We start from the raw sequence: 13,699 nt of genomic DNA on the forward strand, positions 1-13,699 counted from the left end.
GGTTCTGAACACAGCACTGTGTTTTCATTCTGGAGTTGCTCCAATCTGTCGATTTTGCTAATAAGTGGTGAACTTCAAAGGCCTTGGAGCTGGGGCTCCATTCAGCTGCTGAGTCCGAGAACCTGAAGCTTTGGAGTCAGCAGAATTGCAAAGGAAAGCTCACCAGTCTTCTCAGGAGGTTTTGGAGCATTGGCCTTCATCCCAGCAGGATTGCAAGTGGAAAGAAACACAGGGAAGGCATCTCCAAACTTTTAAAGTGACCGAGCCATGGAGAAAGGACTAAAATAGGTGAAGGTTCCAGAAAGAGGGATGGGTGTGCACTGCATTACTATCTTCCTAGACGGGATTCCTCAGATCAATGGAGCCCACTATGAATGTGAACATTGAGGCTAATCTTGGGGCCAAAATGAGCCCCTTTCCAAAGACCATTACTCGCTAATGCGAATGTAGTTCTCTGCTAAGTAATTATGCCTTTCCACTTGTTGAAAAGTCTCTTTGGAGCTGCTGGCTCTCTGTCCCCCAGCTAATAATGAAACAGCTCTAGCAAACTGGCACCAGCGACTGTGGCTTCCATGTCTCCCCACCCCACCCCCGCAGTTGAACCCCTTTTAATATTCCTTAATGTGGTGTGACATGTTTTCACTTTATTGTCCTTATACCGACTGTGTTGGTCATGGTGAGGACGAGCTTTATCTTGGGCAGGTTATGGTGAGCGGGAGAGCAGTTTTATATTCGCTCCTGGTCCAGCCTCCCTGGGTAAGGAAGGTTTGGGGATGCGCCCCCAGGTCTTCGATGCATGCGGGCTGGAATGAGACCAGCTGCTTGGGTGTGTATGTATTTTACTTAGAAGTGGACACTGCAGGCTCTGTAGCCAGGAGGGAGGCTTATCGGGTTTCGATGCTCAAGTGAGGGAAATTCCAAGCTGAAATGGCCACAGTTATGATTCAGAATCATATCATGCCTTTAAATTTTTCTCTACATTCCAAAGTGCCCCGCCCCCCTCCCCTTGGGTTATCATGGAGCTGTTTCTGGGCTGTTTCTTATACAAACTAATCTCTGTAAACAGGGACACAGGATTTCACCCCCATCTTTGATTTCTAGGGAGAAAATAAAGGGATTTATTCCCAGTGCCCTTGTGTTGACCCTTGCCTGGGGGAGAGGGCTAGCAGAGCTGATGATGACCTCATCCCATTCCAGCAGGATTTCCTGGGACATGCAGGGCCTCATTCTTCTGCTGTCCGTCTGTGTTCAGCCACATTAAGTCCATAAGCTTCAGAGCAGATTACCGTGACATCTAATATCGGTCCCTTTAGGACTCGAGCGTGAGGTCAAGCAAACACACAAAGCAATCATTATCCTTTCCGCAGTGCCAGAGACCTTCTGCGTCAGCTGGAGGAGCGGGAGGTGGGGCAGTGAGGTGGGGCACAGACTAGGAACTGTGCTGTCTGGGGCAGGAAATCAGCCTGAAAGAGGATGGAAGGGCTTTGGTGGGAAATAAATGGCACTGTGTTGTTGACGGAAAAAGATCTTGGCAGGACCGTTGTTGTGAGTGTTCTGTGGCTTAGAAAGGAATTTCCTACAGGCTGGACTAACCATTAAAAATGTCTCTACCTTCAGGAGTCCCGGGCGTGCAGTAGAGTGTCGCAGGGGGAGATGTCAGCTTGGACCATGGGCGCCCGCGGTCTGGACAAGAGAGAAAGTTTCTTTAAGGTAAAAGGAAGCCTTGATTGGGATTGCTAATTTTGCCGGGCTGCGTGGGGAGCTGTGGAGGGAAGGCTGCTCTGAGCCCGCTATGGCAGGGGGGGCAGCTCGCCTGAACCCAGCTGCTAGCTGTTACCGGGTTTACTTGTGTTTTGGTGACTTAGGGCTTCCAAGACAGGCCCAGGACCCAGGAGCTGCGAGATGCCACCCTGTGTAAAACAGTTGAGGCAATCTTTGTCAACTGCTCAGCTAGCTGGATGGGTTTTATGATAGAAGCTGGAATTTGCCTTCCAGAAAATTGATGCTGTAGGCAAGTGTGTTTCACACTTTGCTTGATTGTATGAGTCACTTAAGTCCTCATTAAAAAACAGCCACAAAGAACAGATTCCCAGGTCTCACCCTAGGCTTATTGAATGTTATTTGTTGCTGTATTTTATCATATACCTAGAGGCCTGTTGTGATCAGGCAAGAGAGAACCAAAGCAGCATGATTACAACTGTACCACATTCCTATTTGGATATTGATGTGAATAGGTTAAAATTACCTTGCTAGCTTAATGAGTGAGACAAGATTCTAAATGGGTGTTTGATACGCTCTGTGTCTGTATGTTGTAAATTAAGACTTGGCAGTCATTTCAAATTTGCAGTTGGGAATTCATTTCTTTTTTATGGCTTTTACTTTGTATCCTTTCACTCACCCTCAAAGTAACACCTACTGTAGAACATTTGGAAAACCCAGAATCATGTAAATGAGTAGAAAAATGGAGGTCAAATGTGCATTTCAAATCTGTCATAGGCAGGCGTTCAAGCACCAGATCTTTTTCCTCAAAGGAGGAATGATATAGGGGCCTCTTAATTACCAAGGAAAACTGACAATGTTTACTAATTATCCCATCCTGATGGGTTGTAAGTATGTATTAACTTGCATTTATATGCTTCCCACTTGCAAAACACTAAACCTGATTTATTGTATCAATTTTGGACTCCAAAGAAATCCACCAGAAGAGCCTGTTGATACAGCAAAGCTAAATTCAATCAGCTGACTGCAGTGAGGACAGACATCACCTGGACACAGTTGCATTGGTGTGCAGGTGGGACTGCAGGAGGCATCTTTGATAGGGTTTACAGGTCTGGGCACGCACCCTTGGAGCTGCATTTTTCAAGGCAGAGAATTGATCCGGTTTCAGCAGAGTATGTGACATCATAGTTCAGGATTGGTGGATTCAGCAAGACAATGGTCTTGAATAGAATCTTGGCGAGTTAACTACTGTTTGATAAGCAAGCTTTTCCCAGGTGAGCAAACTGTTTGCCAGGACAAATTGTTTTGTAGGAATTTCCTGCAGCAAACAGTAAAGTGATTTATTGGTTTAAAGTCTTAACATCCTGGGCAAGAATATCCTGGAAGAAATAGTTCTGTTGACACAGATGGTCTCCATTCTCTGTCCTCATAGTTCAGTGATGTGGACTTAGCAGTCTCCGTTCTTCATCCATTTACCCAAGTTTGAATCAAACCTGTACAGAATCCACCCACATGAGCCAGACGAGGGGCTCATCACGTCCCCTGTAGACCAGGCACTAAACCCACCAGGCTCCTGACTCATCTCCAGTTCCTCAATCCTGTCTTATGCAGAGATACTTATTTCATCCTGGTCGAAGGGACGAGCCCACCCCGCTCCTTAACCAAGGCACTGCCTACATCATCTTAAGTACTGGCTAGTCTGCAACTACCACCTTACGCTCAGGATGCACGCGGTGGGGGCGGCGGCGGGGGTTGAATCTGACATAGCAGTTGGATTTTATAGCCGTAGCAAAAGGAGAAAATCAAGTATGGTCAAAATTGCCTTTGGAAAATTCCTGAGAGAGGGTCCCCAGTGGACTCACTCAATACTACCTATTAAGTCCATGGTAGTCAGTGTGTCCTGCAGTCCTGGGGAAAATCTTTTTTTTAATTTTTTTTTTCAGTTGGACAGCAGGTAAAGCAGTGAACTTGAATTTCTGGGCTGTGTCCTATGAAAGAATCAATCAGGCAAGAGGTGAGAGGCCTGCCTGACCCCGTCGAGGACAAGTCCTGCTTCATCTTCCCTGAGTCAGATGCCCTTGAGGAAATTGTTGGCAAAGTGGCTTATACTATTTAACTTGGTATTGTCTTTCTTCTTAATTTTCTTTTTTCCGGAGCTTAAATTGTTTAATTTGTTTAAGTTACATACTCCAAGTAAATGATATAGTTACTTTGTGCTTCTTTCCTTTCTCTTCTTTATAGACATTGTTATTTTTCACTATGGCTAGTCCATAATTAATGATGGAATACTATTATTATTAGTTATTATAATAGTAAATAAATATTATTGATGATTTCATGATTTAGGCATGGAGTTATCTGTAAGGATGAAGTCAGCTGCCCTTTGGACATTTAATGCTGACTCTTTGGAGGTTCGTCTTAAAAATGCTAGGATGGAGTTCAGTTTGCTGGGATGATTTGTTGCTCAGCACCTTCTGGGACCCATTGGTTCTTCTTTTACTTTTCATGCTTTATATCAATTCACATTTATCAAGCACCTGTGATCAGTCAGGCTCTGTACTAGTCACTAGGGAGAGAAAAACCAGAAGTGATCCCTGACTCCATGGAGCTTTCAGTCTGGTAGCAAATAAATGTATTGATCAAATAATCACAATGCTAAACACATAATAATATCAAAAGAGAAAACAGGGGCACCTGGGTGGCTCAGATGGTTAAGCGTCTGCCTTTGACTCGGGGTCATGATCCCAGGGTCCTGGGATTGAGCCCCATGTCTAGCTCCTAGCTCAGTGGAAAGCCTGCTTCTCCCTCTGCCTCTGCCTCTCCCCCTGCTCATGCTCTCTCTCTGTATCTCTGTGTCTTGAACGAATAAATAAAATCTTTTATAAAAAAAAAGAGAGAGAAAACAGTGCTTCATGTGAGACGTACAAGGGGCTCTGAGAACGTATAACTCTGAGAATATTCCAGAGAAATCTTCCCTGAGGAAGTGTCCTTTGATTTGAGAGTTGAGGTTGACTCCCTATTATCTAGGAAGGTGGGGTAAGGCACCCTTGTGTCTTGCAACTTATCTGAGTCATTTCCGTGAGCCAGGACAGATAGGAAACCACAAATCAAAGCTTGCCACCAGTGGTTAGTGACTCTGGTTTAAAAACACAAGTTGGGTAGGGGAAGATAATGATGAAAAAGAGGTCTGGTGATTGTTTTTCAATTATCTACACTTCACACACAATCACATGAGCCCTAATAACCAAGAAATGGATAATATGCATGTGGAATTCAGCTGTGAGCCAAGAATGTCACCAAGTATTCTCATGCTTCCTGAAATTGTCCTATCCGGTTATAGGGCATTGTTGGTGTATGTGAAGAACAGCATGGCAGGAATATAAGAGAGTCATTCCAAAATTTAGCTCTACCCCACCTCCCTACATAATATGGAGTCAACCTCAGCTTGCAAATCAAAGGCCACTTTCTCAGGAAAGATTTCTCTGGAACGCCACATTGGGTTACATATTCTCAGAGCCCCATTTACTTCTCACATGAAGCACTTGTTTGACAATGTCCCATGGTTATTGTTCATGCGGAATCATATCCCAGAAGCCTGGCCCCAAAAGGCCTATACTGGACAAACACATTTTCCACAGTCCTTCCTAGCACCCTCGTGAATTTTCCTCACCCACTGGTGAGAAATGCATCTTCCTGCTCTACAAGGTGTCTATGAAAACCTATAGGGGGAGGCAGGTGATGCCCTGGACAAAGCAGCCAAAGGTATCTACACCTCACTATAGAAGTTGACGCCCATTGCTGTCAGATTTCCAGGGTGCGTTGCATGAAAGAGGAAGTCATCATCTAGGTTGGCAAAGCTCTAGGGGGTCCTGCACTAGCAGAGAAGCTCACAATCAGGTTTGATCCCTCCTTTTCCGAATTCCACAGCTTCCCCCGAGCCACCCCCACCCCCACCCCATCTGGGTGCCCAGTGCTGGCAGATTCCTCTCAAGTCACCAAAATCCTCACCCTCCTCCCTCCCCTACCTCCACCTCCCCACTTCCCTTCTCCTTCTTTCATATTGGGGCACTACAGAGGATGCTCATAATCTATCTGCAGGACCACCCAATGTATTCGGTGTATTTGTTTGTTTCCAAACCATTCCATTCATCCACTCCAAGCTGGGCCCAGGACCAGGTCTGCCCTCTTCACCTTGATATTCTAGATCTTCCAGCTATGCTTCCTCCCTCTACCTCCACTGGCCCTGCCACTGTGCCATCCTGGGTCTGCTCCTGTGGTACAGACCTGCCAATGCCCAGACTCCAGTCTTTGTCTGTACTTCCTCCTCCCACCTCTCCCCGCTGGGCTCCCAACTGCCCTTCCAGGCTGACATAGACGCACTTTACCCACAGACGAAGGAACTCACATGGTCTGAGCTGGCATCTACCTTTATTTTTGTCTGAAGATAAAATTGTGGTAGAAGGCCTAGCGGTGGCCCCAGCGTAGGACCAGGAAGTAAACTTCCATCCATAACTTGACCTCTGCCATGAGCAATTTGCTCTGTCCTTTTGTTGCTGTGTCCCTGACCCCGAGGGGGAGCCTCTATAGCAGAGAATGATTCCAGAAGCGGGCCAGTGTGTACTGCCCACTTGACAGTCTGATTTCTTCCAGGAATGCCTGGGCGAGCCTGTCCTGTGCCACCTACAAGTTAGTAGAGTTCTCTGTTCCTCAGGTTCCCAGCCTTTCTTTGCCTCTGGGACAGGGGAGCTGTTGGTCTTAACTGACCAGGACGAAATGTGTTTTGATGACAGGGACCCTGCCCTCCTGTGCCTCCCAACTGCCCATTCTGTAGGGAGATGCCCTGAGCCGGGCTCACAAACCAGCTGGCCGGTTGCGAGGGCCCAGCTCAGCAGCAGAGTCTAAGTTTGAGAAATCCTCTTTTGGTCATTTGGAATGGTTTGGATAACAGGTGCATCATGTGTGTCTTTCAGACGGTCCAGAGAAGCCATAGAAGGGAGTTCTCTGGCACCATAAAGAATAGAGTGTGACGAGTTTTGAGGAGACCTGATTGCTAAAATCTGACTCTACAACCAAATAAACCAGGGGTGATGATTCCCTTCACCCCGACTCCCTTCCCTTCACTATTAGTCCCTCCTCAGCATTGGAGAAGTTATCTCTTTTCAGAAATTCTGTCTGCAGGCAGATTTTCAATCATCCAGAACGGGCACAACCTCACACCTTGGGTGTCAGTGATTTCCTCACATTCACATTTCCAGACTACTCTCAGTGTCATTTCTTTGCCCAGGACAGCAATTCACTGTTGTGCGACAGGAGACAGAGATAGCGGGGGCTTGGAGAATAATGGATGGAACCCAAATCACATTTTAGTCAGTAATTTCAGGGAACAAATCCTTTCATGGATTGGTGGACGCTTAAAAGCCAAAGGTACGAGTGCCACGCCCTTGATCTCCTAGCCTGCACCCCGGGCCGTGAATAGACATCACCTCATAGGCCAGGCATCCAGGGAGGGATGGTGCCGCAGTCCGCAATCAGGAAAGGACTAGGCGCTGTGGTGAAAACAAAACAGAGATTAGAGATTCGGTCAGAGCAGATGATGTATTGATAATTATTCATAATAATATTGCAGAGCAGAGCTGACGTCAGTATTTGGTGTATCTTTTGTTTTCCACAAATAAAATTCTTCCTGGACACTTACACTTGGAGTGTATTTCTACACTTCGTAGAAATACAAAGCCAGCTACAGGGGTTGTTCTAAATGTTCTAGTAGCTACATTTAAAAAAAAAGTGAAATTGATTTTAATAATATATTTTCTTTAACTTAGTGTATCTAAAATATTATCATGTAAGTATCTAATCAATATAAGAGTATTAATCAGATATTTTACTTTTTTTTTTTGGTACCATGCCTTTAAAACCCAGTATGTATTTTACACTGAGCACGTTTTGATTCAGACTAGCCACAGTTCAAGTGCTCAGTCACCACATGTGGCTGGTGGCTGCCTTAGTGGACAGTGGAGAGTTACATTTTATCTTGTCTGAAGTGCTTCCTGTTACAGGTGGGTAAACTGAGGCCCGGGGAGGTTGAAGTGCGGCAGGTTAGTCTATAGGAGGGATGGGAACTGGACCTGGCCTGACTTTCTCCTGAGGCACCCTGCCCTCTGGAGCCCCACCCCTTGAAGGGTCCACTGTAATCCTTTTCCTCCTACTCCAGTGAGATTTCCCAGGAAACTCCTGGAGAGGTCACAGGGACAGGGACCTCTCTCTCTGGAAGAGCGGTTGGCTTTTTCTGGATTCACATGCGCGTCTCTCACCATCTGCTCCAGATCCCTCCAGGACACACATCAGTCCCTCAGGGCGTGACTTTCTAGGAATGTCATGAATTTACTTATTGGACAGCGTTTCCCATTTGTGTTTTCAAAAAGCAATGGATTTCAGGTTTTATGGGGTAGTCTTTCCAGCACATTTTGGCCATTCATTTCTGATACTAAATATTGCCTTTGGGATTGCAATACACTCTCACTTGCTTTAAGGAACTTTGCTTTTTTGTAAAGTCAGGAGTAAAATAGATTTCACTGGTTCTCCTCAACCATATATTTCTCCAGGCTTACTTGTAACTCTGAGTGTTCATTATTAGGGAGTTGCCAAAGAAGGAGATGTAGATTTAAAGGACTGTTATGTCAATGTATAATTTTCAAAAAGTTAAAACAGGACTCTCATACAATATAGAATGAACATCTGTCAACACTTTATTCACCCCATGCATGAAACCAGGAAACAAGCATCAAGTTGGTTCAAAGAACATTTTGACAAGTGATGTATCTGTAGTTGACTTAAAAAGTCCTTCTGTAGTAAGTTTACTGAGGTAAAATCAAAACTGGTTAAAGTCCTACAAGCAATAAAACTCTAACCATTGGTATAATCTTTTTTTTTTCCCCCTGAACCGAAATTCCCAGGTTGACATGTAACCACCCAGCGCCCAAGCCCTTCATTAGTAACACGTAGCAAAGTCAAATACAGGTACATCCCCCTAGATCACTAAATAATCTTTAAGTGATTTTGTCAAATAATGCTCAAGCATAATGCTCAAAAACAAAAGGGCTCTTCCACCTGGAAATTTTAAAACTTTCTAATAAAAAAACTCTTGGGTATAAGGGGAAATACAAAATGAAATTACAGAATTTATTAAAAAAATAACAGAACACCACCTGTCAGAATCAATGGCATAAACTTAAAGCAGCGGTCAGAGGAAAATTCATAGCATTAAACACTTGATCAAAAAAAATATGCCTTACCCACTTTTTTTTTTGCCTTATTTTCAAGTTTTAAATAGTGTTTCTTATTCACACTGAAATGGCTTATGCCCTGTGTCTTCCACAACCCTCCCCTTCCCCTGTCCCTGGCTTTCTCCAACCAGGAATTGTGCCTCAAAGAGTGAATTTCTTCAGTGAGGTTGTAGAACTATGGGAAAGTTTGTTCTGAGTTGATTGATTTAAATACCTTAGAGGAGAATCTTCCTGTTTGCTGAGGAATCGTGGATGTATTAATAGCACTGATTTCTGGGCTCTTTTTCATAATGTAAAAGTCTCACGATGCTATTTTGGATATTGCTCTGACACCTAAAGTCAGATCCCAGAGGCTGACAAAATCCTTGCACGTGAGCCTGTCACCAGTAAGTTCACCGGACTGAGGTGAAATGTATGGAGTCGAATTTCCCAGGATAATAGTCTTTCAGATGTCTTTACATGCTAAGCAGAAAAACCACTTTCACAACAACATTGGAAGCTGTATTGTCTGTTGCTATGTAACTATTTGTCCCAAACCTTGGTGACTTAAAACAACAAATATCTATACCTCACTGTTTCTTCAGGTCAGAAATCTAGGTTTAACTGAGTCCCTCTGGTGGTAGGTCGCTAGGAGATTGCAGTCAAGTTGTTGGCTGGGCTGCATTCTCATCAGACTGTTTGAATGGTGGGGAGCCTACTTCAAACCCACTTGGCAGGTCTCCATCCCTCTCCACAGGGCTGGCCTCAGGATGAGGCCACTGGCTTCTCCCAAGGCCAGTGATACAGGAGAAAACAAGAGCGATGAAAGCTAGAGTCTGTTTATCACCTAATCTTGAGAGTGATATACCATCACTTCCTCCATGTTCTGTTCATTGGAAGCCAGTCAGGTAGTCCAGCCATCCCTCAAAGGTGTGAATACCAGGATGTGGGGTTCACCGGCTATCTTAGAGATGAAAACATTGGAAAACAGTCACAAAGTCAAAAACCTGTAGGACCAGAAAGAATGACAGGAGTGGCATGAATGGGCAGGCCTGCCTGGCTTTGGGCAGGTAATTTTGGTGGGAACACAACTGGCTGGAGCCGGGAGGGGGTGCTGCTGACTCAGTTCCAACCAGATGCTGAGACACGAGTGAATGTGGGTCCTCTGATATTTTTCAAGAGAGGCCAGAAATCCAGATTTTTATGTAAGAGAACCCCAATTTAAAAAGTATACTGAGGATGGAAGAAAATGCTTCCGAGGGCAGGCTTTGGCCTGGGGGCTATCAGTTTGAACTCCTACTTAGTTAGCTGAGAGAGGGATCAGCCAGGTGGAAAGTTCAGTCTCCTAACACTGCTGACCCCCTGGGAGGCTCTGGGGGTGTGCAAGGGAGACAGATGCCACCGCTGCTGTTTCTCTTGGGGGCTTCACATGCAGCAGTGACAGAGCCTATGAGTTCTAGCTGAGCTCTGAGAGACATGATCATCCATGGATGGACTAAGGGATACATAGGGAAAGGAGCAGCAAGTTTCTCCAGGCCTTAAGACAGTGCCTAGGGTCAGCCCAGCCCATGGTCACCAAGTATGTAGGGACCTTAAGTTGTAGAGACTCCTCCTCCCACTTTTGGGAGCAGCTTCTCACATTTAACTGATAGGGTACTGAGAGCCCACTGTCCCAGATGTTAGAGGTATCAAGAGAGGAACTAATGTGGGATACAGAGTCTTCTTTCTCCTTTGTTTTATCTTCTAAAAAGGAGAATGGCTTGCCAAAAATATCCCTCCCTCCTTCCTGTAATTCCAAATGGAAAATCATTTTGAGTTCATAAGTAGCACTTAACTGGCAGAATATCAGATGATTCATTAGTCATTCACAACCTGGTATAAACTGGGACTTTATGAACCACTAGCTGCAATCAGCCTAGAGAAGAAAGTTGAGTTCATATGTACTGAGAAGGGGATAGAATAATGCAAATTGGGATTTCCGAGGGGAAGGGCAGACCTCAGGGACCCACTGTGGATAGGTCAGTCAGCATGGGCACCAGTCGCCCAGAGTGCAGAGGGTGCAGGAAGTAGTAGGTGAAGATATAGATGATCATGTCTTCAGGACAGTCTCCAAACATCGTTGCCCTGAACCTGGAAGCTGAGTGGTTCCATATGGGCCCTTTATTTAGGACATATCTTTTACCACCAAAAGAAAACTCTTTCTCTATTCACAACACTCTGACACCAAATGTGTGGGCTTTTCCCACACCAACCCATTCTCCAATTCTCTGTGGACACCAGCTGGGTATTCAAGTCTGACACTAACTACCCTGGGTTAACACAAACCTCACAGGTTAAGGGCTCATTCCCACAAGACTGCCCCTACTTCAGACACCAGTCACAAGCAGTGGGTTTCCAGATGATCCAAATTTCTGTCCAACTTGGCTACAGATCAGTGGTCCCACAAGCCCTCTTCAGGTTCAGTAATTCACTAGATTGGCTCACAGAACTCAGGGAAACACTTTATTTACAGTTACCAATGTATTATAGAATACAGATGAACAACTAGATGAGATACATAGGGAAAGATCTGGAAGGGTCCTGAGCACAGGAGCTTATAACCCTGTGGAGTTTGGGGTGCACAACTCTCAGCTTCACTGATCAGAAGCTCTCTAAACCTCTGCATTTAGAGTTTTTGTGGAGACTCATTATGTAGGCATGGTTGATTAAATCATTGGCCATTAGTGATTAGCTCAATCCCCAGCCCCACTTTCTTTCCCAGGGGTGGGGTAGGGGTGGGGCTGAAAATTCCAATGCTCTAATCATAGAGTTGGGTCACCTGGCCCCCACCCTGGAGCTATCCAGGGGCTACTTGCCACCAGTCATCTCATTAAGAAGAACTCTGGCAGGATTCAAAGGGGCTTGCAAGTGAATAACAAAAGATAGTCCTAACACTTCTATCACTTAGGAAATTCCAAGGATTTTCAGGCTGTGTCAGGAGGCCCAAGGAGAATGAAAACCAGCACAAAGACAAACCCTATAGGCACAAACCATTCCTCTTAAGGTGGTACTGCTAAAGGACAGATAGGAGTTTTTGGTGACAAATCCAGCAGTCTGAAAGGCAGAGTTTAACCCCCTTAACAATGTCCTGGGAGATACAGATGTTGACATCTTTTTAGGCCAGTGTCAGAGTAAAGGAAAGTGAAGAAGAAAGGGTTTTATGTTAAAAACATGAAGTCCTGATCTTGGGAGGATGCAGTCTACCTTCATGTCAGCTGTTTCTCTTCCTTGTCAATTTGATTCGGAGGTTTGCATCATCTGTGCAGGACCAGATGTCAGGTGGAACCTTGTTTGGCTAGAGATGCATATCCAAGGTTTAAGTCCCTGATGTTTGGCTGCTGTCTGAGTGGTGAGGAGGACCTGGTTTAGTTCCTTCCAAGGAGATTCAAGGGCAGTCTCTGTTTTTACCGATTCCAAATCAGAAGGGTGGGAGAAAGTTGGAAATATTAGTGTGGAGAGTTGTGACCAGATTTTCAAGGAAATTAGAAGAATTCAGGGTAGGTCCATACCAGAGCCTCCAAGAAAATTAACAAAATTAGAATTGAATATAGATAATGATGTAAACATAATTTCTTTTCTCTCCAATTACCCTCATTTTTTTGGTAGTAAAACCAACTTGTTGTATTCAGTTTTGCCTGATTATTTCTATAAATGTAGCAAGATCAGTGATTGAGAAAGTTTTTTTTAAAAACTGCTTTGCTGGAACCTTGTAATCAAGTTAGCAGGTGGACTTTTACATCTGTCTCAAATGTGACAAGCCAGTCAAAGCCTTGGTAATATATACAGCCAATATTTCCAACTGTGTCCTGTTCCAAGGAGAACAGATTCCTATTGAACTTATGGAAATAACTAATTATTTTGTCATGAAAAGAATACTCAAGAGTTTTTTAATTCTGGAGGCATCAGGTAGGGAGAAAGAGTAAATGTTTCATCTTTGGTCACAAAGGTATATCTTAACAAATTGTTAATAGCCTAAGAGAAAAGAGAAAGGGATCTCCTAAAATCTGGAAGAGCAGAACAATAGAAAACCAGCGATGTTTAAACAAGGAGTCACAAAAAATTAGAATCATCTCCCTCAGTTTATTTTTTTATTCCGCTTGAAGTCAATATTTCCACTAGTTCTGGAAATTCTTACCCAGTTTAATTGTATGACCTGAAAGTTATCAGAAACATATATTCTAGAGTACTTGTCAGATTCCTTTCCATGAACCTCTCTGAAGATGAAACACAGTTGCAGGAAGTTTTGTAAAAGCCTCTGATTACAGCAATAATTGTAAATGACAACAGGTTCCAATATGCCCATTATTACAGATTTGATGAGAATTCATTATAATGGAATTGACAAGGATATTTGATTATTTCTGTGCCATTCCACATCTTGAAATAATAACTAAAATAACAAGTGATAACATACAAGGACTTACCAGATTTTTGGAATGCTTCTATTAATAACATTTACCCATGCAACGTGATCTAAGAAGGTTTATCATCACTTATTTGACATCCTTCCCATGTAATTTAACGCATCAAATAAACTAATTAGTTTAACATCTCTTTTTGTAAGGAGAGAGAACAAATCCTTTTCAATATTCCAGTGACCCTCTGGAAAATTTCGAAGTTAGTTCAAGGTCAAAAAGACTTTATATTGAATTTGGTTTTTGGAGAAATTTGTCAAAAAT

The 13,699-nt window shown here is 44.0% G+C and overlaps 1 protein-coding gene across 19 annotated transcripts in view; it reads left to right on the forward strand.

The window, feature by feature from the left end:
* RIN2 (Ras and Rab interactor 2) overlaps positions 1 to 13,699 on the forward strand; it is a 216,369-nt gene that overhangs the window by 105,377 nt on the left and 97,293 nt on the right. For 4 of the 19 annotated variants that reach the window (XM_081831965.1, XM_081831967.1, XM_081831972.1 and 1 more), the window contains exon 1: positions 1,450 to 1,710. Coding sequence is in view for 14 of the 19 variants with exons in the window: in XM_081831951.1 (XP_081688077.1) it covers positions 1,474 to 1,545; positions 1,618 to 1,710 (165 nt within the window). In the remaining 5 variants the exon portion in view is untranslated. The other 15 variants (XM_081831956.1, XM_081831955.1, XM_081831952.1 and 12 more) reach the window with 13 other exon arrangements.

This window comes from Leptonychotes weddellii, chromosome 10 (genome assembly GCF_054177405.1).
Source record: "Leptonychotes weddellii isolate Sample4059 chromosome 10, ASM5417740v2, whole genome shotgun sequence".
Taxonomy (NCBI): domain Eukaryota; kingdom Metazoa; phylum Chordata; class Mammalia; order Carnivora; family Phocidae; genus Leptonychotes; species Leptonychotes weddellii.